Source organism: Nuphar pumila, chromosome 10 (assembly GCF_984573655.1).
Source record: "Nuphar pumila chromosome 10, dmNupPumi1.hap1.1, whole genome shotgun sequence".
Taxonomy (NCBI): Eukaryota; Viridiplantae; Streptophyta; class Magnoliopsida; order Nymphaeales; family Nymphaeaceae; genus Nuphar; species Nuphar pumila.
Genome location: NC_143258.1, coordinates 20,001 through 47,472, shown reverse-complemented (window position 1 = coordinate 47,472; position 27,472 = coordinate 20,001). Strand labels below are relative to the sequence as shown.

General features: G+C 37.6%; 1 protein-coding gene across 5 annotated transcripts in view; it reads right to left on the bottom strand.

Moving 5' to 3' along the window:
• LOC149823127 (pre-mRNA-processing protein 40A-like) overlaps nucleotides 1-27,472 on the bottom strand; it is a 49,764-nt gene that overhangs the window by 20,699 nt on the left and 1,593 nt on the right. For 3 of the 5 annotated variants that reach the window (XM_090018649.1, XM_090018651.1, XM_090018650.1), the window contains 23 exons: nucleotides 27,221-27,299; nucleotides 27,063-27,131; nucleotides 26,634-26,972; nucleotides 26,319-26,516; nucleotides 26,090-26,166; nucleotides 25,653-25,722; nucleotides 18,730-18,782; nucleotides 18,569-18,626; nucleotides 17,728-18,116; nucleotides 17,551-17,620; nucleotides 16,649-16,750; nucleotides 16,487-16,555; nucleotides 16,330-16,407; nucleotides 16,074-16,160; nucleotides 15,914-15,948; nucleotides 15,414-15,519; nucleotides 13,634-13,714; nucleotides 13,453-13,545; nucleotides 12,779-12,832; nucleotides 11,827-11,943; nucleotides 11,608-11,706; nucleotides 10,157-10,204; nucleotides 9,992-10,084 (listed from right to left, as the gene is read on the bottom strand). In XM_090018649.1, the coding sequence (XP_089874775.1) occupies nucleotides 9,992-10,084; nucleotides 10,157-10,204; nucleotides 11,608-11,706; nucleotides 11,827-11,943; nucleotides 12,779-12,832; nucleotides 13,453-13,545; nucleotides 13,634-13,714; nucleotides 15,414-15,519; nucleotides 15,914-15,948; nucleotides 16,074-16,160; nucleotides 16,330-16,407; nucleotides 16,487-16,555; nucleotides 16,649-16,750; nucleotides 17,551-17,620; nucleotides 17,728-18,116; nucleotides 18,569-18,626; nucleotides 18,730-18,782; nucleotides 25,653-25,722; nucleotides 26,090-26,166; nucleotides 26,319-26,516; nucleotides 26,634-26,972; nucleotides 27,063-27,131; nucleotides 27,221-27,253 (2,418 nt within the window). In that variant the 5' untranslated portion in view covers nucleotides 27,254-27,299. The remainder of the gene's footprint in view (nucleotides 1-9,991; nucleotides 10,085-10,156; nucleotides 10,205-11,607; nucleotides 11,707-11,826; nucleotides 11,944-12,778; nucleotides 12,833-13,452; nucleotides 13,546-13,633; nucleotides 13,715-15,413; nucleotides 15,520-15,913; nucleotides 15,949-16,073; nucleotides 16,161-16,329; nucleotides 16,408-16,486; nucleotides 16,556-16,648; nucleotides 16,751-17,550; nucleotides 17,621-17,727; nucleotides 18,117-18,568; nucleotides 18,627-18,729; nucleotides 18,783-25,652; nucleotides 25,723-26,089; nucleotides 26,167-26,318; nucleotides 26,517-26,633; nucleotides 26,973-27,062; nucleotides 27,132-27,220; nucleotides 27,300-27,472) is intronic. The other 2 variants (XM_090018652.1, XM_090018653.1) reach the window with 1 other exon arrangement.

The window sequence follows — 27,472 nt, the reverse complement described above, 5'->3', positions numbered from 1 at the left end:
CGCAGCATAGGGCAAATTTTTAAAAAAAACCAAAAAAAAATGGACCTAAATGGTCCTGGGTGCGGTCAACACACCCAGGATCGGGTTGACCGCACCCGCGTCAAGTCGACGCGGGTGCGGCACCCTGCTAGCCGAATCCCTGTGACATAGCATCCAACCAATGAGCTTTCGACACATGACTTGCAAAAAAAGAGTCCTAGGGTTTCCAGTATATGTTTATTCTTCTTTTTTGAAACACCATTTTGCTTAGGTGTCTAAGGACATGACTTTTGATGAGCAATATGTCTTTCCTGCAAGAAGTTTTCAAACATATAGAAGTTGTTTCCAGCATATGTCCATTCTTCCTTTTTGCAACACCATTTTACTAAAGTACGTAAGGACATGACTTTTGATGAGCAATACCTCTTTTATGCAAGAAGTTTCCAAACATAAGACTAATATATTCTCCTACAATTTTGTTTGGTCAATTGGAAAGCAGATATGGGATTCATAGCAAGGGATGACATGAACTTGAGAGAGATACAAATTACTCTCAGGACAAGAAACAGGAGCAGCATACCCTATCTTCAAAATGGGCCTAGAAGATCCATCTGCAGTAAGAATAGAACTACTACAGGGAAGACAATTTGCTAGAATATATTCATGAGCAATCATATGACATGATGCCCCTGAATCTATTAGCCAATTAAAAGAACTATCAAAGCTAACTACAAAAGTAGTACCAGAAGAATAAGGAGCAGAGGAGTGGATACAACAACTAAGGCCTGCTGGACCTCCTGCTAAATACACTTAAGAGCCTGTGTTGTTCACCTGACAAGGTCTGAGAGATGCCACTCACGATAGAAGGTGACTGAGCACTGTTAAATTATGTATATATAAATATATATATACATATACTTATATATATACATTCGTATATATATAAGTATATATATGTATATATACATAATATATCTTTTTTTATTTTTCTGTACAAACCAAAAACCCGATAGGGGTGTTTTGGTAAATCCACATGTACCTTTTCTTTTTTGCTTTTTTTCTTTTTCTTTCTTTTTTCCCTTTTTCCTTTTTCTTTTTACTTTTTCAGCTTTTGCTTTAAAGGACCATAAGGGGCCCCACCTAGCTAGTCGTTGGGGCCCCAACAGTCATATTTATGACCGTTGGGGCTCCCAACGACTAGAAGGGAGCCCCCTTTATGGTCTTCCTTTAAGCTCTCCTCCTCTATATATAGAGGAGGCTCCCCCTTGTAATTGTATGGGTTTTTCACCCTTCTCTTCCTTTCTTCAATAATATCCAACTTATGACTTTAAGTCATTTTCTACTTTTGAGAGTTTTGTGTGTGCACATTTAGTGTTTGTGCTCTTGGCTCTAGTGGACACTCTTAAAGAGTGCCTTTTGCTCTATTGGTGCTTCCGCCTCTTTTCATTACATGGTATCAGAGCTCGGTTGGTGATTGGGCTTTTCTTTGTTATCTTGGAGCGTGTGCCTCTCAAATTTTTGAAGGAAGGATATTTGGTGCCGATGGAACGTGACTCTAAAGTGGAGCTTTCTTTTAAGCTAAATGGGTCCAACTATCTCATGTGGGCCTCCACTATGGAAAATCATCTAAGAGGTAAGAAACTTTGGGGTTTTGTTATGGGAACTACTCTCGAACCCTCTCTTGTTCTCACCAAAATCGAAAATGAGGTTGAAAAAGCTTTAGATGGCGATGAGCGCATCAAAGCTATTAATGACCATCAATCCAAAATTGAGGATTGGGAAAGTAACCATGCCAAAATTTTGGCATGATTTATGAACAATGTAGACCTTAAAAATTGTGTTAATATTGCCAAATTTAGAAGGGCCAATGAGGCTTGGTTTTTCCTTAAGGGTATGTATACCCAAAAGGATCTTGCTCGACAATTTTTTTGTCAAGAAAAAATCCGTTCCACCAAACAAATGGATATGAGTGTCCGGGACTATTTTAGCTCTTTAACCCCTCTTTGGGATGAACTTGCTCTTCTTGAGCCTAAGTGGGTGGCTCCGGAAGATATTGAGTTAAGAAGGGAACAAATTGAAAATGAGCACTTTTTTCAATTTCTTCATGGTCTTCGCCCGGAATTTGAACAAGTTAGGGCATCTCTTCTCCATAGAAGCAAAGCTCTACCTATTGAAGACGCCCTTGCCGAAATATGCCAAGAGGAAACTCGACTTGGCTTAAGTGTTAAGAGTGATGAAGTTTTGGCCGTTACTAGGCCCGGATCAAATGTTAAAGCATATAGACCTCCTCACTTTAACAAAAATAGCAATGGGCCTATAAAGGGAATAATATGCCATTATTGTAATGAACTGGGGCACATTAGACCGGTTTGTCCCAAACTTAAGGGTAAAGTAGCCGCGGTTGGAGAAAATTCTCCAAAGAAGGAAGAAGAAAGTGCCAAAGAGGGAGATATCAAAGAAACTCTTAATCATATCTCTGAAGTTCTCCAACATCTTCTCAAGACTTCTTCTTCAACTTCCGGAGCCGCCATCGCCTATTCTTCATCACCTCCAGGTATGTGGATACTAGACTCTGGTGCTTCTTTTCATATGACATCTCATAAAAACTCTCTTTCAAATGTTTTTTCTGAACCCATATCCTCTTGTGTTTCAACGGCCGATGGAACATCATTGAAAATTGAAAGTATTGGAACACTTGATTTTAAAAACTTTTTTGTTCCTAAAGTAAAAATCGTTCCAAAAATTAATTTAAATCTTTTTTCGGTTTCTCAAATCACCGATCATGTATGCCAAGTCTCTTTCTCACCTAAAGATTGCACCGTGCAGGATCTCCAGTCAGGGAAGCTGATTGGGCAAGGCCATAGAAGGGGTGATCTCTATTTTATGTACTTTTTGACTCTTCCATCTAAGTCATCTTGCAATCTTGTAAAAGACAAAAGTATCGGAATTTGGCACGAGAGACTTGGCCATCCAAATTTTGTAAAAATGTCTCTTTTTCCGTTTTTGAACAATATTTGTAAAGACAATCACATGACTTGTAAAGATTGCATTTTTGGGAAATCTAAAGCTACTTCATTTCCTCAAAGAAGTTACTTTACCACTCGGCCATTTGAACTTGTTCATTCCGATGTGGGGGGACCTTCCCCTATTTTGTCTAAAGGAGGATTTTCGTATTATGTGGTCTTTATTGATGACTTCACTCGATTTACGTGGATTTACTTCCTAAGTCGCAAATCCGAAGTTTTCTCCTTCTTTAAAGAATTTCATGCAATGGTTAAAAATCAATTTTTGGGAAATCTATCTATTCTTAGGTCCGATTCGGGAGGCGAATATATGTTCAATGATTTTCAAAGTTATTTAAAAGAAAATGGAATTTGTCATCAACGCTCTTGTCCCAACACTCCGCAACAAAATGGTCTTGCGGAAAGAAAGCATAGACACATAATAGAAACTACAAGAACGTTATTAATTTTAAAAAATATCCCAAAATCCTTTTGGGCCGAAGCAGTTCTAACCTCAACATATCTTATCAATAGAACTCCTTCATCCTCTTTGAAAAATCTTTCTCCATTTGAAAAACTTTACAATATGTCTCCCGATTATAAAAGACTAAGAATTTTTGGATGTAAATGCTTTGTTCTAACTCACAAAAATGATAAACTTTCTCTTAGGGCTATTGAATGTATTTTTTTGGGATATGGCGAAAAACAAAAAGGTTATCGGTGTTTTGACATGCTTAAGAACAAACTTTATATCTCAAAAGATGTCACATTCCTTGAAGAGGAAAATGATTTTTCGCACCAACCAAATGAAAATATTGATTATTCCTTTCTATTTGACTTGTTGCCTCAAGAAAACATCATAGATGATCATATTGATCCTAGTGAATCCCTTAGCGAAGATCATTTTGAACATCCAAATAATGATCAAAACTTAGAAGAAAATGTTTCAAGTCAAATACAAGTCTACTCTAGAAGAAATGAAAGGAATCCTCCTTGTGCCCTTGAAAAATTCTCTCAAAGTGAGTCAATCGAAGAGACCTCCCAAAGAAAATCAAATCGTATTTCCAAAGCACCAAATAGATTTGTTTATGATTCTTTTTCCCCTAACTTTCGAGCATGCCTACTTGCTCTTCACTCCTTTTATGAACCATCTCATTACAATGATGCTAAACAATATGCTCATTGGAATGAAGCTATGGAACTAGAACTTAATGCTCTTAAAAGGGCGCAAACTTGAGAAATCATTGACCTTCCCATTGGCAAAAAACCCATTGGATGTAGATGGGTTTTTAAAGTAAAAACTAAGAGTGATGGTTCATTGGAAAGGTATAAGGTTAGGTTGGTAGCCAAAGGATATGCCCAAGAGTATGGGGTAGATTATGATGAAACTTTTGCCCCAGTTGCTCGAATGACTAGTGTTCGAGCACTTATTGCTATAGCCTCGATTAAAAAATGGTCAATCTTTCAACTTGATGTCAAAAATGTCTTTTTGAATGGTAATTTGAATGAAAAAGTTTATATGGAACCACCTCCAGGTATGTATTTAAATGGAAAAATTTTGAAATTAAAAAAGGCCTTATATGGACTTAAGCAAGCTCCTAAAGCTTGGTATGACAGGTTTAGTAATGTATTAATCAATTTAGGTTTTTCTTCTTGCTATATTGACACTGCTCTTTTTGCTAAAAGGACAGGTGACTCCATTAAAAAAGGGAGTAAATGATGTTAAGTCTATGTTAAAAGAAACTTTTGATATGTCTGATCTTGGATATTTGAGATATTTTTTAGGAATTGAAGTGGCTTATTCCGCGCGAGGATACATCTTATCTCAAATGAAATTAGCTGCAGAAATTTGTACCAAATCAGGAATATCTGATGAAAAGAAAGTTTCCCGAAGTTATCAATGCAAAACTGAGACTTGAAGATGGAGTTCTTCTTGAGGATCCAACCCCCTAACGACAATTAATCGGATCCCTCACCTATCTTTCCATCACACGTCCAGATATAGCTCATGTGGTTCATGCAGCAAGCCAGTTTCAGCATGCACCTACTTCGGTTCATATGGCGGCCGTAATGAGAATTGTGCGATATATCAAAAATACCATCTCCAAGGGGCTCTTCTTATCCTCTTCCTCATCTCTTGAATTGACTGCTTTTACTGATGCTGACTGGGGAGGAAATCCCAATGATCGTATCTCAATTACGGGTCTTTGCATTTTTTTTAGGTGAATCGCTCATTTCGTGGAGATGCAAGAGGCAACAGAAGGTCTCACTATCATCTACTGAAGCTAAATATCGGGCTATGGCAATGACAACTATGGAAATCGTATGGCTCAGAAGTCTCCTTGGTGACATGGGCGTTTCCATTTCCACTCCCACCAAGCTCTGTTGTGATAACAAAAGTGCGATATACATTGCCAGCAATCACACCTTTCATGAGCGGACCAAGCATATCGAAATGGATTGCCATTATGTTCGAGACGAATATCTCAAAGAGACCATCACATTACCATATGTCACTTCAGAATATCAACTGGCTGACTTCTTCACCAAGGCGCTCCCAACTCCACGATTCATGTTTCTTCTTGGCAAACTTTTGGTCTTCTCCTCGTAAAGTTTGAGGGGGCATGTCAAATTATGTATATATAAATATATATATATATATATATACATATACTTATATATATACATTCGTATATATATAAGTATATATATGTATATATACATAATATATCTTTTTTTATTTTTCTGTACAAACCAACAACCCGATAGGAGGGTTTTGGTAAATCCACATGTACCTTTTCTTTTTTGCTTTTTTCTTTTTCTTTCTTTTTTCCCTTATTTCTTGTTCAATTTTCTATTATGAATAGCATTGGATTCATATGTTAAAGGACCATAAGGGACCCCACCTAGCTAGTCGTTGGGGCCCCAACAGTCATATTTATGACCGTTGGGGCTCCCAACGACTAGAAGGGAGCCCCCTTTATGGTCTTGCTTTAAGCTCTCCTCCTCTATATATAGAGGAGGCTCCCCCTTGTAAATGTATGGGTTTTTCACCCTTCTCTTCCTTTCTTCAATAATATCCAACTTATGACTTTAAGTCATTTTCTACTTTTGAGAGTTTTGTGTGTGCACATTTAGTGTTTGTGCTCTTGGCTCTAATGGACACTCTTAAAGAGTGCTTTTTGCTCTATTGGTGCTTCCGCCTCTTTTCATTACAAGCACTACCAACTGCCTGCACTCCCTTGGGTTTCACATCCTCTTATTGGAGGAGGCTACAAAATCTCCTGCTTTCTTCTTCTTGAGAGCTGGCCATGTATTCTTCATGTGCCCATGCTCCTTGAAGTAGTGACATCCGATTGAGCGCATATCTCCTCTCAAACATCCAGACCTGCTACCACTTCTACCTCCTGCCCTGTCACCTTGCAGATTAACAATGGCGAGAGCAGTCTCATCAGCGAGTCGAATATGAAGAGACTTGTTCTTGGTTTCCTCTTCCATCAACTCACCTAGAGTCCACTTAGTACGTAGAGCAATCAATAGATCCATGACCTGATGCTGCTCTTTAGCTTCAGCTTCAAGCTTTTTACATTTCACACATTTCTAGCATTTTGCACACTTCACATTAGGAAGCATGGGAGTGAGAGCATCCCAAAGTTACTGAAATTTTGCAAAGTCCTGAATTGATTCACCCTCTTGTCTCAAGGTTTTGAGATCTTGAGACAATTGATACCTCCTTGTTCATAAGACCAATTAGATCGATCATATACCTACTTCAAGTATTCTCAACATCGTGCTCCCTCAAATTTCACTATATTTAGAGATATATTTTGTTCTACTAAGCTCAACAACCATGATTTTACCTTATCCCATTTTTCAAATGCAGTTTGATAACCCTCGTCATCGCTCTGGTTTTTGTTTTAGATCCATCCAAGTATCCACCATATCCAAGCGCTTTCACCACTGTTCTCACATATTCTACTCAATACGAGTAATTAGTCCCATCTAATTTGATGGGAATAATATGAAGTCTTATTTCTCCATACTCTCCACAAGCCCCTATTACAATATTAAGATGCCCTGTACAAAATTAACAGCAGCAAAACAAGAACACAAGAACGTGTATCTCAGCAGTAATATGCTTCAGCACACTACACTACACTTCAGAACACTCCAAGAAACACACCCATCAATGCATTGATATCAAGAAGATGAAGAACATCTGCTATATCAATCAGATATGATGTACATAGATATGTAACAGAGGCAGCAATGTCTCAAGAACTACTACAGCATACTCAGCCAGTTGCTACCATGTTTAAAATCAAGAGAGAGTTTATTGCTCACACCCAACACAAACCAGTGAGCAATCAGATAAAGCAAAACACTGTCGTTCACACCCAATATCAACCAGAGAACAATCCGACCAAAACCACACAAAAATAAGGAAGTCGATGCCACTAATAGGCAAGATTTACCTTACCGTCAAATGGGAACCCTCCAAAATGATGACAAATCTTACCAAATATATCAAAAACTCTCACCAGACACTTGCATAACATTCTTATATAAAAACGACCTCCACACATCAATTTGCAGACATCAAAACCTATCTATCAAATCAGATTGAGTGGAAGAAACAAAAGTGGTCACACTTTACCACTATTTCCAGAAATTTTAAGAAAATTCATAACAAATCCGAAACTGCTCCAATCAACCTGATTCTTGATTAACAGAAATCAAGAACTGTTAAACCCCCACACCAATTAACCCAAATCTCACCAACTAAATTGACCTTGCTGATGTCAGCACTTTCGAGAGTAGGCAACGATGCAGCTTACAATGAGCACCTGAATGAAGCTTTCTCTATATCCAGACTACGTCCTCAATCCTCCTTGGAAGGGAGATATGGCGCTGATACCATATCAGCCACTAAAGAAGAAGCACAAGAGAGACAAGGATGAGAAGCACTCAAAGAGAGAACTTCATTAATTCTAAAATGAGAGGTTACAATGTTATATATGAGGGGTGTGCCTCTATTACACTAAAAGACAAAAAAGTTTGACTCAACAACTAAAGTAAGAGTACAAGAATACCCCTATAAATAATCATATATATAAATACAAAAGGATAGCATAACAAAAAGGGTAAAACACATACATCTCAACAAACTTGACCTTCCTTCTTCTCCAAGTTGAAGTAGTTTGCTGTTTCCATGGGGATGATGATGACCAATCTAGAAAGCAAAAGGTTCCACGATGTACCAGGGGTGACGAATGTAGAAATCAAGGAGAGAGGATATCAAATTCAAATTATGAAAGAGTTAAGACCCAAGCGACTGTAAGTCAGGACCCCCTCCCCCATCCTCTCCCTTTCTTCCTCCTGCATTTCCCAGCAACCAACCGTTCCAGCGAGAAATTCACCCTTCGGTGGCAAGCTCCGTCGAAGGTATGCTTTTCCTCCACCTCTATTCTTCCCATTTCTCTGTCTTTCTCTCTCCCAACCGAGTTCAAGTCAAGTCTCTCTCTCTCTCTCTCTCTACTGGAAACGGAGTTTTTTCCATGTAGGCCGACCCTTGAATTAGGGATTCCATCTAACAAAATATAGTTTGATGAATTTTCTTTGTATTGCTCAAGTATTGTGTTGATTTTGGGGATGTGTGTAGATTTTGTGTTGGCCGACCCTTTTGGGGTTAGGGTTTGGTAATTTCGACTCAATCATGCTTAGATTTAGGTTTTTTTTGTTTAAATTATTAATTTGATGTGTATACTTGATTTGCACAGCGTGGACAAGGACATGCGTGTAACTACCAGTGCTGGGTCAGCAGTGTCTAGACTGTCCAACTTGAACAAGCAACGAAACACACCATAACATTACAAAAACATATGGCTACCAAAAATGTGCTTGAAGGCCATGGGCAGTTAGAATAAGCCATGCTTGCAAACACAAACACCATATACACTTTGCATTGACAAACTCAGCCCCCAAACAGATGCAAGATGTTGGTGTATACTGATCTTTAAAATCACTATGAACAAATAAGCACTGAACCTTTGATGGGTGACATTGATAAGAAAATAGGTAATTTCTAATTTTCTATGATCTTTTCATGATGCTAAGAATGGAGTTGGATGAAACTCCATAAACCAACAGGATCGATTGAAAAAATCAACAATGTTGATCATGCTTAACTCCTAATGCAATCTTGGTGTACAAATATGGCATATAAGATCAGCACGTTAGAAAGTTAAATGGAGGCGAAAATAATGTCCAAGCAGTATGATGAAAAGTAGATATGACATTCTCTTGTAACTACTGATTTGTTATCTGGACTGCAAAAGTAGATAAGTATTATGTACAATATCCAACATGATCAACAAAGCAACTTTAGAATAGTGTCAATCATTCGTAGGGTGGCCACTGAGAAAACAAAAAAGAAAAAACTTCAAGCGTTAGTTTGTACAACCCAGCAGAGATGATGCCATCAAACAACAAAATTTATGCACCTAGATTTTTTGACTTTTCTGTCAGTATAACAGCTTCTAGCTGCCACTTGTTCTTGTCTTAGCTATGTCACACGGACACTGCATTTTTTCCTCTGAACCCGTGTCGACATACGCCGACCTGGACACGCCATTTTACCCTCTGTACATACAAGTTTGTATTCAATTTATAATTTATAATTATATTTTCAGTTTATAACTTTATATTTTCAGTATATAATGTATATTTTAGATATAGCATATATATTTTAGATTATTTTGTATTTATGTCATATTTAATATATATAGATGTGTCCCAGTACCCACATTTTTTGGACGTGTGCCGTACCCTCACCCGTACCCATACCCGCACCCAGGTGACGGTGTCTTAGTGTTCATTTTCTGACATGCTTACAAAAATTTGTTAAAAACACAAAAATTGCTAGACAACCTTTTTATCCAAGCCACACATGAATCCTGAAGCAGAAAGCCGATAATAAATATAGTTCTATAAATGTAAACTACATTCACCCTTAAGTTTGTCTCTGATATTGGTGAAAGTTTTCCATCTTGCAAAATAGCATCCTTGAAGCTTTCCAATGTCCAAGTTGATGTCATGGTAAACTGTTGACAAACCCAGTTAGAAAATGTTATTATTAACAGAATATTATCACTGAAAATAACAAGATGACCCACCTTTCCCGTCTTCAATGCATCTTTGATCCGCATCTTGTCTTCATGATACTGCAGTAAAATAAAGACATATTTCAATGATAAAACAAAATAACAGGACGTTGCAGCATTTGATAGATCATACTATAATCACAGACATCGCCGATATTTTGAAAATATTGCAATATTAAAGCTGTAAAATGGGAAAACAATATTAAAGGTAAAATATCATGATTTTTCAAAATATCAGAAATTTATATATATCGTGATATTATAACATTGCAACCCAGCAGCAGTTGGGTTTTTTTAAAACTGTTAGGGGCATTTGGTGATTTTTTAAAAAAAGGGGATATGTATGTCATTACTGATTTTTTACTAGGTTAGTTTTGGTATTAAATGTATAACTTTTTGGTTTAGGGTTACCTTTTAAAACTTTTAAGAAACGTAAGGGGGTCTTTTGACCTTGACCTCATATATTCTTGAGTTCTCAACAGGTGGTGTCAACAGGGAAAGAAAGAAGGAAGAGAAAGAGGGAGGGAAGGAAGAAAGGAAGGAAAGAAAGAAAAGAAGGAAAGGGGGGACGTGAGTCTGAATACTCGTTCTTTCCGACATTTTTCAAGAGCGGCTGCTAATAGGTCACAAATTTGAGTCCAAAACATCCAAATTACCCAATCAATGGCCCATAACCACAACCAAAAAACACCATCTACAATGAAAGGCATGCTTGGAGTAAGGGATCGCAACACAATCACCTTTTCAGCATCTAGATTGTACCCATAAAAAGCTAGGTCAAGCAATAGCACCTTCATTACACAAGCCGTGTTGACAAGATGGAGCATAAAAAAAATATCAGCAACAGTAGACCTGAATTGCATGCATGATAGATGACAACACGGAGACAGAGAAAGGGGTAAAGAAAAAAGGCACCATTGCTGCCAACAGAAAGATTTTCTATACAAATTTCTCATGCAATATATGCCAGTGTATTTGGGATTAGAGGCATCAATCCTGTTAATGGCACAAGAAGAATGAGAGAGAACATGGAGAGAGAGAGAGAGAGAACAAAGCAAGGCACAATGAAACCCCACTTCATTAAGTTAGAATAAAATGAGGGTTACAACAATAAAAAGGAGGTGTCGACTCCCATAGAGCCCACTACAAGACAAATTACAAAAGTAGTAGTGGGGTACATGCTAATTTACAGTAATACCCCTATACTATAATAATATGTACAAAATGATACAAAAAGAAAACAAAAGGGGTATTACACACAGCTGAACAAAGGCATTTCCTCAACAAACCCCGTAATATGAATTAATGTTAAAGTACAGTATATTCTTAATTGCCACCAAAATACATCTAATAAAGCAGCAGTTGAGTTGGAACTTTCTTTTACTAAGACAAATATGCATTCTATGTTCACTGGTAATGAGAGGACAAATGCCACAGCAAGTTTGATAGAATTAAACAATCACCTGTTTTTCAAGATCCTCTGCAACATCTTCAAATAAATCCTTTGGTGTTGATCCTGAGGTATTTGACGCAACTGCCAAGTATGCAGGTAAATCTTTAACCTGCAAAACCAACACTAGGTAAGCAGCACAATAAATACATTAAGAAGCCAGAGAGAGAAACATATAGCATATCCTATGACTTATTACTGAAATAAGCACATGAAATCATGAATAATGTACCTGCATACAATAGTCCCGCCAATGAGTTTTGACATTTAAAATTCCAGCAGATACATGTTCTTCCATTAATTTACGGAATTCATCACGATTCTTGCGCTCCGCTCGTCTGACTTGCTCCTGTGGCATTCACAAGGATTTGTCAAAATGTTCCTTGAAAAGATGGGCCAGAAATAGGACCTATGCAACACAGACTCTTCTAAAAGGTTAACGCACACACCCGCGTTCATGCGGGTGCAATACTTGGACACGGCTTCTGCAGTGTCAGGTGTGGTCAACCACACCAGGGTCCATTTCTATTTAAAACTGGACTCAGTTATAACCCTAACCAAGCCCAGTTTTATCTATAGTATATACATAAATACCTATAAGTGCACCCACACATAGGGGTGTCAACGGATCGGGTTTGGTTCGAACCCAGGTGGAATCAGACCTGGACCAAATTTTCGGGTATGGTATCAGGTTCAGACCCGAGTCTAATCGGACCCATCATAAGAGAAACCATACAAGGACCCGATAAGAACTACATGAACCAGACCTGTTCCATACCCAGTAAAATAATATCTTTTATCATTTTTACATTGAAAAAATGCAGGTCTTAATCGGAACTCGGGCCGGGGCCGGGTCTGGTATAAAATTTCACAAACTATACCCGGCTCCATATATTAATCGGACCTTTGGGTCCAGATCCCGGGTCTTAATCAGGTCTTCTTATTTATCACCATACCCGGACCCTATAGGGTTTGGTACAGGTCGGATCTGGGTAAACCCGACCAGTTGACACCCCTACCCCCCCCCCCCCACACACACACACACGATATATATATATATGCACCCCCGCACCAAAAATTTTTTAAACTGCTGTGTCGCACCCACATCCGCACCCGCACTTGTGACAGAGTGGCACTCAAACATATCATAATTACATAATTGAAAACAACATCAGCATCGACACCTTTTGTAATTTCCTCTGCTCTTCTTCTTCCTTTTCCAAGTCCCTTATATACTCCTGCAGCAAGATGGAAGCCAAACTTAGTTAAAAAAACAGACAAATAACTAATACAAGCTAATAACACCAGAAAAAACTTCTAGTCTATGTCACATGGGTGCGGGTGCGGGCGCGGGTGCGGGTGCGGGGATTCGGCACTTCCAAAACCCGGGTGCGGGGTGCGGCAGGGGCAAAAATGTAATAAGTAATATATATATATATATATATATATATATATATATATATATATATATAAAGGGGGTTGGGGAATAGGCGGGGGTTTTTTTTTAAACTTTGCAGCTGTCAGGCAGCTGCTGTCAGCAGCTGTGCGTGAAAACTGAAAAACTTACTTTATGCTAGTCTGTCAGCAGCTGACAGACTAGCATAAAGTTTTTTAAAAAAAAATTCGAAGCCCATTTGGGCAATTTTTTTTTTGTAAAAATGGACATTAATGATCCTGGGTGCGGTCAACGCACCCAGGATCGAGTTGACCGCACCCGGTGCGGCACCCGCACCCGCGTCGAGTCGCGTCGACGCGGGTGCGGCACCCTCCTAGCCGAATCCCTGTGACATAGCTTCTAGTCCATCATCTCTTTCCTGACATTTTGCACAAAATTTAAACAAATATAAGGCGACATTACCTGAAAAACTTCCAGGCGATCAATTTTTTCAAGACGTGAACATCTCTCATCATCTTCAAGACGATCTTGAACTTTTCGCCATTGGCTATTTGCCTTTACAGGTCATATATAATCATCAATCCCAAATACCAAAAGTTAACAATGGAAGTTCTTTTGTGACAATGTGGAGAAGTTTCACTACCTTTATAAAGTCACAAGATTCTAAAAATGTTCTGTAGTCCATGATGTTCCTCCTATGCTCCTCAAGAGCCTTAGCACGTTCCTGCTTCCAGAAAGAAAATTAATGAACCACAACAAACAACGAGAACTGTTTTTTCTTTGATATTTAAGAGCCACTAAGCAACTTTAACTATTTTAGCAAAGAAAACAATATTTTGTGAACCCATGATTGACATTCATAAATGCTCATTGAATTGGTAAAAATGGATATATTAAAAAAATCAAGCAGCTAGAGTTTAAAAAATTTAAACAAAAAGGATTTCTATCACAAAAATAGATCACTCGTAGTTTTAGGATCATTTTGTACACACTTTCAAATCAACTTCATTTACATTGATATTAAGAATCATCTTATGCATGTTGTCAGCAACAAAGATACCATTCAACAGGATTAATCAGAAAAACATCAGGGCATCCACCAGTTGAAAAGTTAATTGGACATATTTAGTTGAACAGCTGGCCTCCTTGACATTATAATGTAGCAGAAGACATGTAAAAGAGCGAGAAACATCAACAGAACAGAGACAACTCAATTAGGAAGTTGCAAGGGACAAATCATTTATAATTTGCTGGAGTAAGATTACTAAGAGAGGATTTTACTTCAAAATTCAAGCATTTTCGTCCAGTAACATGAAACACCAAGCAGAATTAAGCCACCAGTTTCACAAGCATGTCCATTTATGTACTTTAGGAGCAATTTGTCTTGCCAATAGAACCGCACAGAAATCCTCAATAAGTGGGAAATGGCCATATAATGCTCCAAAAATTGTGGTATGGGCAACAAAAGGACAAAAAATTCCAAAAGAATTACACAATTTGCCTCACAAAGGATGTAGCAGCTTGTCATCATCATACCTTTAGAGTCTGTAGTAAGTTTGCAATTGTGAGAATTATGATACTGGTGCAATGGGTTGATGCAACAATGTGGGATAAGATTTGCTAGCAATTATAAACAGCTGTAGATGACCCAAAACAGTTCAATCATGGCTATACACAATCTCAAGAATTCCCAAGCAACCATATCTGAACTAACATCAGGGTGATCCTGCTTCAACGAAATCATAGGTCCATCTATCTTCGGAACACTATTTTAGTCCCAGATAATAAGCCCTATGGCCATAAAGAATTTCATGTGAAATATGTAGGATTCAACATTATAAGAATGAAAGGAAGCATGGACAATGAGCCAGAGACATGCAACCAACAACTGAGTTATGGTAAATAGAATAACCTCACAAATGCTGAGAATTTGGGCTTCCGGTTCTGTTCTGACTCAAATGGGTGTAACAGAAGAAGTAATGGAACAAATAGATACATCCATGATGCACTGCAAAACATTTCATTGCAAGGCACGAACTTGTTTAGGACCTGAAAGCCCAGAAATTTCTGTTCCTCTAACAATAATTAATCTAAAAAATAACACCACCAACAACTCTGCACAATTCACTTAACTTAATTAGCCCAAGGCCACGGTTTAGTAGGATCTATGTTGATGAGAAAACCAGATAATCACCGTGAAAAGAAATAATAACCCAAGTGCAATGTGATATAAACATAAGTAAACCACTAGAGATGCATTCAAGAATCAACAAGTGCAGCTTGTCCAACATAGGTAACTGAATGAGTGCTTAATAAAGTGCAAACTTCAAGCCTGTTCATTGGTTAAATATGTCAGTTAGGATACAAAATGAGCATGACACAAAAAAGAAAAAGTTCACATATAAATAGTGTAAAAGCTCAACCTTCTTCGCAAGTTCAATAATATAACCCTCATAAAGATCTTCACGCTCTCTAGCACGTTCAACGGCAGGAAACCTTGCATCGTCCTCAAACATGGTGACAGCTTTACTGATACATAGACATGCCAAGTTAGCATAAACACAAAAGAAGATCTACAAATATATAATTCTGGCAACACATTAACTGAAATCTATTTGACTGTAAGCATAAGTGCAAAAGATCCCCTAATCAACATTATCCAAATATGCACCTAATGGAGGAGCCCAATCCAAGCAAGGTAACTAAAACTAAATTTACTTATCAATTTACACATGTAAATAACAAGAAAAATTATTAAAAAGAAAGCTTGCAACAGACAGGAAACATGATTTCAACAATTTGACTCAGCTGCAAAGAACAAAGTATTATGACCAAGTTGCCAGCTAAAGTTAGACAAAAATAACCTATTCAAAAAAAGAAAGAAAGTAGAAACATATTCATAAGATCAAAGGAAAAGGAGAACCTCCATCGAGTGGTTGAAGTAAGCTCCTTGCATTCCTGCATAAGAGAAAAAGGACAGAGAAAGAAACATAAATATGAAACTATAGAAAATGAGATACAGACAGCATGGGTGAAAAAAGAGAAAAGAAAGGGCATTGGAACTCTAAAGTAAATAAACTCACTTCTAGCATTTTTACAAAAACCTCCTTAGCTTTTTTCTGCTTGATGCGTTTTTCCTCAGCTTCCTGCTTTTTTCTTTGGCCCAGGTACTATAGCATCAAGAGTACAACATACTCAGAGAAGAATATAATAAAAACTTGACAGGATCCACGTTGTGTTGGTGTTGTATAAATAGAAAAACCATGAGAACCGAGATGGCAGGCTCAAACAACAAGTATGAACTAAGCATCTTTTTGCCATAAATATTAACAGATATACCTCATTAAATGCCTGCTTCCTCTCACCAAGTGTTCTAAGAGCACCATACCTCTTGTCATTTATAATTACCCGCATGGCCTGAAGCTTGTTCTTTTTAGTTTTAAACAATCATCACGAATGAAATAAACAACCAAAAAGATGTTGAATAATACATTACCTGCTCCCAGGTCCAATCTGATTCAACATGTGCAGATTCCAGGAGCTCCTTAAATGCATTTTTTGCCTCCTGTTTTGAGGGGAAGGAGAGGGGCAACTAAATGTAAGCTCCAACTTTAAATGGTTAGGGATCCAAGCAACAAGAAGAAAATAAGAAAAATACCTGCTTAGTGGCATAAACCAATGGTTCTTCATCAACAGCCTTCTCCTCCGGCACTGGTGTCACATTGACCTTTCCAGTAACAGGCATTCCCCTTTTAGCTTCCTGGACAAGCAAAGTGAACATCATAATCGCAATGAACCATCTAAAGCCAAAATCCTTCAAACAAAAAGCAGCTGAATTATCTTTTTGATAGATTTGAGGACCCTTGATTTCTATTTGGAAGTTTAAGTTGTCTCTCACATGCCAAAAAATTTAAATAAACAAGCACAAGATTTGCATGTCACAGAGAGAGAGAGAAGTACTCACTATGGCCTTTGCTCAAAGAAAAGGACACAAATTTTTTAAAGCTTCGTTAAGAAAAAAATGCACAAAGATAGGGGTCTTCTCAGTCCACAGAAAAATGTTTACCGATGTCTTGTGATATTATCCAATATCACAAAAAAAAGGCAACAAAAACTTGTTAAAACATCTTTCCAACAAAATGAATTAGCTAACATCCTTTTATAAATTTATTAAAACAAATGGAATAAGTGAATCAAAAACATCATTAAAAAAGAAAGATTAACCCTTATTGTGTCTTCCAGTATCCAAATGAAAAAATATGGTTTTGTGAAATGAATTGGCATAAAAAATACATGAAAACTACAAGCAGTAAACAGCAGTTAAAATAGGGCAAAAAAATGCCAGATAGTAAATTTGTTGCAATTCAAAAGCAACCAGTCAAGCCTGAGCAGACAAAATATAATGACAGCATCACACCTGAACACTCAAGAGCAGTTCAATATGCTTCAGGGAACAAAAGTGAAAAAAAAAAACATTGAAAACAAATGTCATAGAACGATATCTCCTAGTAGCCCCAGATAATGACAGGATCGACTAGAAAATGAAGAATGAAAGAGTACCTCCAAATCCTGGGACGATGTTCCGTCACTAGCTTGTGCAACATCAATGGGTATTTTCCCAAAATTATTTCTACAACAATAAGGAAAATAAAAATTGGCAATCTTAAAAGTGAAATTCTTTAAACTCAAGGAAAGCAACATAACATTGAGAAAAGACAAAGCTAATAGTACACATACGATGATACTGCAGAAGATATGTCCATGGAAGCTGCAGTTCCAGTGGTAGCAGAAACATGGGTGACAGCAAAAACTGAAGAACTGAAATTTGGCAATCCAGGAGAAGTCGAAACCCCAATAGAAGCAGATACCACAGCCGGAGATACTGCAGGCATTGATGGTGAAGTGGATGAGAGTACTGAGGGGTTACTAATCGTTGGCATAACTAGGACAGGACTTGATGCAACTCCAGATGTTGCAATGATGGAGGATGGTGCAGCAGAACTAACAACATTAGTTGGCATCTCCGTGGTAGAAACAACAGGCGTAACCGGAGCAGATGAACTCACTGTTGGTGCCTCTGGATTCAATGCCTGAGAAGCTACCTTATCAGCCTGTTCCCGTGCAAACTGGCAGGAAATAAAAGAGTTTAGCATAATCAGATATCTACTAGAGCTATTAACAAGTCATCCAGAAAGAAAGAATAATCAAGAATTCTGCAAGCACGTGCCCAGCACACATGCACAAACACAAATGGATGGATGAACCCACACCCACCCACCCTTCCCCTCTCAAAACACAACACACGCATGCATGTGCTCAGCCTGTTCACGTGCAAACTGGCAGGAAATAAAAGAGTTTAGCATAATCAGATATCTAGTAGAGCTATTAACAAGCCATCCAGAAAGAAATAATAATCAAGAATTCTGCAAGCACGTGCCTGGCACACACGCACAACCGCAAATGGATGGATGAACCCACACCCAGCCAGCCACCCCCTCATAACACAACACACACACGCATGTGCACGCACGCACACACACAAAAAAATCAGCTCCAGGAGAAAGTGCCATGTAATAACCTTGAGTTCATCTGGTATTGTCCATTTAGATTGCTTGGTGAGCTTGTTATAATAGTACCTGAAAATTTTGCCATTGAATAACAATAGTGAAAATGAAAAACAACCATAAAACAGACGACAGAATGAACCAAAAGTCCAAAATAGCCAAAGTAATCACTCACTTCCTTCCTTCTATAGTAGTAAATTCTTTCCAGACAGTTGATGCATCAGCCCTCTGCAATAAAAAGCAAAATCAATGGATTTGACAAGAAATAAACAAGACAATGAAAAGAAAAGGCAGCAAGAGGATAGATCTAAGAAAATATATGTTTCTGTAATTAAAACCCAAAAAAATGAACTTGCCTGGAATCAAAATAATTGCAAAAAATTTATAGCAAAAGCAACAGATATGATAAGAAAGCAGCAAGAAAATAGAAAGACAAGGATAGCAGGAAAATATATTAAGACATAAAGAAACAACATTAGCATTCCAACCCCTAACCATTCCAGTAGCTTCAAACCATTGATGTCACATTATCATGTAATGAATCTAGTGTTCTATCCAGTCAACACTAAACTTGCTGGCACCAGATCAGGACAGCTACAATAGTTGTCAAAGCATCAATGGCTTCTGTCATGGGGAATACCCAGAGATGGCACACAATGTTTGCAAAAGCTACTGAACTTGCCAGTATAAAAGATAAAGAACATCTTCCGTGTAATAAAACATTCTTCCAAATAAAACAGAACCCACAAGAGAACTCGATACATTCACACACTGCTCAAGTTGCAGCAAACTAAGAAACAATTTAAAAAAAAGGAAATTTAAAAAAATGTGCTAGTTTATTTCCATATACAATTAAATGTTTAAATCCCATATGTAACATCTTTGCACACTCGAAACCACCAGAGGACTTGTATCAAATTTGCTGGGATCAATCCAGTTGCAAAGTAGCATAACAGACATTAATCATGTTATGCTATTGTAGTCATCAAATAATGGAAAAACTATCAAAGACAAACTACATACTTGAAACTGGTTTTCTTCAGCAATATCATCTGCTATACAACATGATAATAGTTGAACGGCAGATTATAAAATGATAATAAAAAACACCCAAGCACTCATTGTGGAGGAAATAGAATGAATAAACTCATGTTCTCATGCCAGATTTCCAAATGAGTTCAAATAACTAAAAAATAACAGCTTGTGCTGGTGTGAACAGTTGAAAACAGGACATTTTGTGCCCATGCCTAAAAGCAAAAAACAATACAGATTTAAAAAATAACTCCCAATAATCCGAGTGCACCTCTTTACGGCAGCTCAATACTTAACCTGCCAAAGAAGAGTGTGTAAAAAAATTTATAAAGCAAGAGCAGGAGTATAAATATATGACCACTTGAAGGGGAATGATGACAAACCCAAACATTACACCTGTTCATATCCGAGAGCAGAAACAATAGGTTTCATATCCAATGACATTATAATATAAGAAAGAAAACCATGTGTATTCATGGGTTTCAAAAGAAACAAAATAATCCTAAACAGCTTATTTATTGTTAGGTTCATTCAATCTCGGCCCCTTTTGTAGAAGCTTGTTCTAGAGTTATTTTATTCTACAGTCTACACTTTCCAAGCATTTTAGCCACTCATTTTATCTTCTTCTTTCTCAGCCATAAATTAATAGTTTGAAATTTTTCATAGTTAGTTCATAACAATTACAAGCCAATCGTTTTAAAATTTTCACAGGTAGTCCATAACAATTACAAGACACTCTCAAGATCTAAAAATGATGACTGCCAATTTAGAGAAAGCAAATAAAAGTAAGTGAGAACAACTATGGAAGCTATACATCTTCTTAGACAACTTATTGAAAGATATAGAGAGAGGAACAAAGATTTGCATATGGTTTTTATTGATTTAGAGAAGGCATACGATAGAGTACCTAGGGACGTTCTCTGGTGGACAATGATGAAGAAAGGTGTTTCTCTCAAGTACATTAGTATAATTAAAGATATGTATGAAGGAGTAGTAACCAATGTCCGCACTTGTGGAGGGGTGACAACCAATTTTCCGATAACGGTTGGGTTACATCAAGGATCTGCTTTAAGCCCTTTCCTATTTGCGATAGTGATGGATGAGCTTACGAGATCAATTCAAGAAAATGTACCGTGGTGTATGTTGTTTGCTGATGATATTGTTTTGATTGATGAGTCTAGAGCTGGGGTTAATGCTAAGTTAGAATTATGGAGACAGACATTGGAAGCTAGAGGTTTTAAGTTGAGTAAGAGTAAGACTGAATATATGGAATGTCGGTTTAGTAAGCAACGAAGTAGTGATGGGAGTGTAGTGAAGCTTGGTGAGCAAGATATACCGGTGAATGATTATTTCAAATATTTGGGATTCATCATTCAAAAGTATGGAGAAATTGATGGAGATGTAAATCATAGGATAAAGGTTGGGTGGATGAAATGGAAAAGTGCTACTGGAGTGCTGTGCGATCGTAGAATGCCATTGCGGTTGAAGGGAAAGTTTTATAGGACGACTATTAGACCCGCTTTACTATATGGTACGGAATGTTGGGCTGCCAAGAGACATCATATTCAAAAAATGAGTGTAGCTGAGATGCGGATGCTTAGATGGATGTGTGGAAATACAATAAAAGATAAGATTCGGAACGAAGAGATACGTAAGAAGGTAGGTGTTGCACCCATTGAAAATAAGATGCGAGAGAATCGTTTACGGTGGTTTGGACATATTCGGCGAAGGCCTAATGATGCTCCAGTTAGAAGGTTGGAGAAATGGGAAAATATATTAGTTAAAAGAGGTCGGGGTAGGCCTAGGAAGACTTGGATGGAGATGATAGGAAAGGATATGAATGCTTTGAACCTCACCAAGGACATGGCGTTGGATAGAAATGATTGGAGGAAAAGGATTCATGTGGAAGACCCAAAATGAATTTCTTTTTTGGTTCATATCGCTGACCCCAATTGTTTTGGGATGAAGGCGTAGTTGTTGTTGTTGTTGTTGTTGAAATAAAAGTAAGTGAGAAGCGTGAGAGGAAACACATAAAAAACATGAAAAGTAGTCTGAGATAAGATATAAGAATAAATGAAGTGTGTGGAAAGCATAAAAGAAGTGTGGGAGAATCGAGCTTCTCATCAAGTTTCGGAAGCCAGGAGTATCGCGCTTCCGAAGCGAGTTTCTGGGAAGTGGGCTTTACACCTATCTAAGAAGCTTCCGGTAACTCTGGTCAAGAATATATAACCTACATTAAGACCATGAGCCTAGAATCAAGCATTCAGAACAGCAACAACAAAACAAACAAGTTTAAGCAATCAACTCAGGGTCATATAGACTTAGACATCAGGATATCTATGTAATATCTCTCACAAAGACACTAAACAGCTGCTTTAATGTTTCCTAAACATTCGTGATGCAAACTAAGATGACCCCACATGTGCAACACCATCGAAAATCTGTGTTACAAAATACGGGAATATAGGGGGACATTTAACTGTTTGTCCAGGCTTGGACAGAACACCCTGTCCAGGACAGACAGGACAGTGTTCTTGTTCAGGACATGAGCTTTTTTATTTTTTTTAAAAACCTGCCCCTGTCCTGTGGGATGCGCAGACGCACAGAACAGCACATCCGCTGTTTGACGGGGACATAGTCCCATCGACGAGCAGACATAGTCCCATCGACGAGCAGGACGCACATTCAAACGCACCCTAGATGTACATGATTCATGGACAGGACATAAGTTCATAAAAATATTTAAAAGATACAGCAACATGTATATAGATATTATAATAATAATAACAATAATAAAGTATTAATATATAAAATATTTTGTATTTTGCACAGAAGCTTTTGTGTTTCATAATATACTTTATGAAAGCATTTTTGTGCTACTATAATTTAATTAACATAAAGTATCTTATATTACCCATCTATTAGTGCATTTTTTCTAATATTTGTTAAATGAGATGACAATGTGCAATGATCTCTCTCTCTCTAAAATGAAGTATGTCTGTCTTCATACATGCGTGCATGTAAGCTTATGTGCATGTATGTCTATATGTATGCATATATCTCTTTGCCTATGTCACCGGGACATGCCAGAGAAAATCATCACTCCTTTATTTCTGGTACTTGCAGGGAGAGGAAGCATCATGACAAATGCCCCTGTGGAACACAAGGTATGAACATAACGACAGAAAAATGGTACTATGGACAATATATTAAACTCAAAATAAATTAAAATTCTAGTAATTTCTAATGCTCGAAGAGGTACAGATTCAAAGCACGACTGTTATATAACATGAGTAGAATTATTTACTTCTAAACAAAGATTGAAAAGGGAAGATTGCATAAGGGTATGCAGTTTCTACTTTACGATAGATGAGCAATGACACACTTCCTGATCATAATACCAGCATAATAGCCATGGGTACAGCAAATTAAAATGTGCACCGGAAACATGCTGTGCAGCAATTGATTGTAACTTAATTCAGATCAGAATGAAGACTTGGTTATAGGCACCTAGAGTTAGAACTTGGAACTTCAAGTCTCTCATGTCCACCTTTGATGCAAATTTGCCCTGTTCTAGAATAAAAAGAGATCTTTCAACAGAGAAAATAGGTCAAATGGCACGTATTAGACTATCAGAGGAAGCAGCTCAGTTGATACTTGAGTGTCTAAAAGAACATTTCTATAAGAGGTTGATATTCTTAACTTTGAGTAGTGGGTAAATACAATACAGGAAGAAGAAAGAGTCCAAATGATAGAGAAGCATATGTTAAGATGGTTGTACTGAGCAACAAAAAGAGAACTGACACAAAAACAATATTGGTCAGGATGGATGAAAAGGCACAAGTAGAAGACATTTGGAAAATAGGAAAACCAATAAAGGCTTGGACAGATGGAGGCTGTTATAAGAGATATGAAAGACTATAGGGAAACTAAGGTAGTAACTCTAAATAGGAAGAGACGAAGGACAAGGACTTGCAAAGCAGAACCCAAGTAGTTGCAGCAAAGCTTGATGGATGGTGATCGGTAAATGCTTGAGCTGCTTCCTATGGTCTGGTTTACATTGTCCTAATTGAGAACCAGACCCCAGGCAAAAACAAAGGTTTGTTTCATTCATAATGACATTTTAGATGTAGTGGTAATGCCAATGTGGAGAAGGAAAGCTCCTTTTTCTAGAACATGGCTTGTCCTAATTGTGAACCAGACCATAGGCAAAACAAAAGCAAGTCTCATGCAGAGTGACATTTTAAAGTTAGTGGAACTGCCAACATAGAGAAGGGAAGGCTTCCTTCTCCTTCAACACAAGGATTTTTCTTTTTTAAGGTGAGCGGAATCATATTATGGGTCAAAGCTGGACGTGGTGCCCTAGATACCTCACATAATAAATTTTTCATATGGGCTGCAAACTAGCCTTTCTCTACAATTTGAAAGTTAGACAACATCAAATTTACAAATTTGATGGAAATGAAATGCTCAATGTAAAACAAGTCATCAATTCAGAAGCAGCTATAAATGGAAAGATAGAAGTGTCTCTCTTGATGCATATGCTCATGAATTGTCCATGACTCCATGACATCCAAAGATTGTAGAAAGATATATTAGTCTTCCAGATAATACAGAAATTGCATCTAACAAGCAAGCTTAGTGCATGATTCCCCTATAATATTTTTACCCATATGCTTGCAGATATTTGGAATCAAAACCAATAAGGAAAAAGAAAAAAGCAAACAAAACCGACATGGTTCCAAACAAGAAATAATCTGCATTCCACCTGCAGTCGACTTGAAATAATAAGGTGCTGAATTGCCAAAATTGGCCTTGCAATAAGGTGACAGAATCATATGAAACTAATTTGCCCTATATGGGGGGCCGGTGGTTGAAATAAAGTGCAAATAAATTTTGGCATTTAAACCCAAAATACATAAAATACACTATTTTTTAAGCCAAAATTAGATTGGGTAATATGAAACCAGGCAGGTGAGCTAAGCAATATCAGCCAAAAGTATTAATATTGAAACACAGCAGTGAAAACATACACCAAGCAAAATAAGACAAGTGTACAATTTGACCAATAGTACAACCACATATCTTCCCTCACACAGCAAAAAGCAGGTGGCTAGGAAACCATTCAATAGAACTCCCAGCAAACCTAATATCACCATCACCAATCCAGTAATGTACAAGCAGGTTGTTGCAAGATGAAAAACGAACTCATGCCAATTCATACCTCTCATTGAAGTAGTAAATCGTGCACCTGGAAACCCTTTTTGAAGCCATCAAAATCGAGCAGATCATATTGGATAAACTCAGTGTGAAAGAAAGCTACGAGAGTAACATCTAAAATAGAAAGCTTAAAGCCTCACTGAGCAATGGAAGAGGCATATGATAATAGAAAGGAATGATAAAAAATGCAAAAATTGAGGAGAAAAATACAGAATGTTATAATATCCAGCATAACATGAACATAATATCAAGAAAAAATAACATCATCATACTGAAACTCTACAGTGAGTAAAAAAATTTGCACCCACTTCAAAGCTCCACACATGCATGTGCTAGCAATATCATATACATCAGTTCACAACACTAGTTCTTGACTGATTCAGATCTAGCTATTACTCGTCAAATGTCTAAGATGAATTCAGACCGAAAAAAGATAAAAATGTTAGAACATATAACAGACAAAAACACAACATAAGAACTTTTTTTAGGAAGAAGAGAGCCACCAATTTGTACATTGCCCCTTCAAGTTAAGAGAAAAGGTGAATAGCAATGAGTGCCTGCCTTGAGAAAAGAGAAGCCCTTCCTTCATAAGTAAGCATATAGAGCAGTTGTATTTTCCTCCTGACTTTCCAAAAGATATCTACAAACCAGTGGCAGGACATGCAAAGAAACAGAGAGTCCGCATAAAACAATTTTGTGATTTTAAGTACAGACATCAATTGTAAAAAACATCAAAGGGTAACCAAATTCCACAGCCTTAAAACCAAATTCATCCAGTGATAATACAACCAATAAAAGAGAATTTTCCCAGAGTAACATAACGCATAAACTTTTCTGATTACTCACCTCAATAGGGGTCATCAACTCTAAAGGTTTCTCCCAACTAGACTGCTTAGTCTTTTTATTGTAATAATACCTACGCACCATGGGACAAATATGAGATCCCAAAGAATGAATTAAATAGTAAACAACCTTCTAAAACTCATACAGGAAGCAAACAGTTGGATATGGATCCAGTCATGCTTGAACCACACTACTGGAATTGTTTTTTAAATCAGGTTCTTATGGTAATTCAGATCTCATATTGGAATCAAGGATCTGGATTTAATTCCAGAGTTGATGACAATGGATAAATTTGTTCACATATATGTGCTTCTCAGACCCAAATCCAACAACGTAGGCAATTTATGTACCAAAATCTGACCCAGATTTTATATCTACTACCAGTTGATGTCTGAACCAGAAACAAGCAACTGCAAGTAGCATAATGTAAGCAAAAATACCTTTTCCCATCAGCAGAAGTGTGCTCCTGCCAATCTGAGGAAGACTGAATATTAGAATTAGCTTGAGTAGTTGCTGACTGAATTCCAAATGAGAGAAAATTAGAATCACATAAGTCAGCAAAACAAAAGCAGCAATTAGAGAAGTTTGCAATTGAAAAAAATCAAGAGAGAAATTTTCTAAAGAACAATGGCATTAACTAAAAGAGAAAATGTTGCATCCATATGTTACCGTAACAGTGGAAGATGCTACTGACTGCTGGCTAGCTTGCAGTGATGGTGCAACAAGTGGTCCACTCTGGACCCCTGATGGCAACCATGGTTGTCCTGCTGATATAGGCGGTGTATGTATTTGTGATACAGGCTGCTGATATTGTGAAGGCAGATTAATATTGCTATGAGGCTGGCTAATAGAAGATGATGTTGCAAACTGCAAATATAATTTGCCAAATATAAACAATCAAGTTGCCTTGGATCCTTGAACTGGTCGTATGAATGAGGGAAAAGGAAACTAAAAAACACTAAGAAACAGCAAGCCATGTCTCACAGTATAAGATGAAGATAACGGCACTCCAGGGCCTCCGAAGCTGGCAGGATGAGTACTCATAGCCTGAGGAGTTTGCTGAGGCAGAGACAATCCAGCTGCAACAGGCATACTGTGTGAAGCATAGGGCCCTGGAACTCCTTGTGAAGAAGGTGCAACTTGGCCTGGTTGGCCCGGCCTAGGAAGGAAATGCTGCATTGATTGTGCATACTGGTTTTGCTGTGTTTGTAGAGGAGAAGGCATCATACTGTTGGGTGCTGGAATTCCTTGACCTACAGATCTAAACTGCTGAGGTGCTGATGGAATAAACTGTTGAGTTTGTGGTGGAATGACTGGCCTAAACTGCAAAATATCATTCATGTCAAATACCGACATTGACTAGGGAAAGAGTGAATAGTGTGTGTACAAAACAATTCTGATCAAAATTATTACTTGCAAGGACATTGGTGAACCAAAATTCTGAGGTGGACCTGTTGATCCCACCATGGAAGGCCTAGGTGGCTTTCACAAACACAAACAAACATGATAAGCACCACAACCTTGTCAAGATGATAATACCAAGTCACAAGAATGGCACGAGTTTAATATACCTGTGACCCAGATAATTGTGGGTTATTGGCCATTTCCTCAACAATATATGCAATGAAATTTATCCTTAATGCAATCCCACTGGTTATCAGATCCACAAAAAGTGAGTTCAGTCAAAACTCAGTGAATGTATGCATATGCATGTGTACATGTATGTAGATACAAGTATAAAAGAGGGAATCACGATTTTATGATGAATTAATTAAAAGAAATTTCAATATTTCCTTGAAATTCAGGAAAGCACATTAAATAAA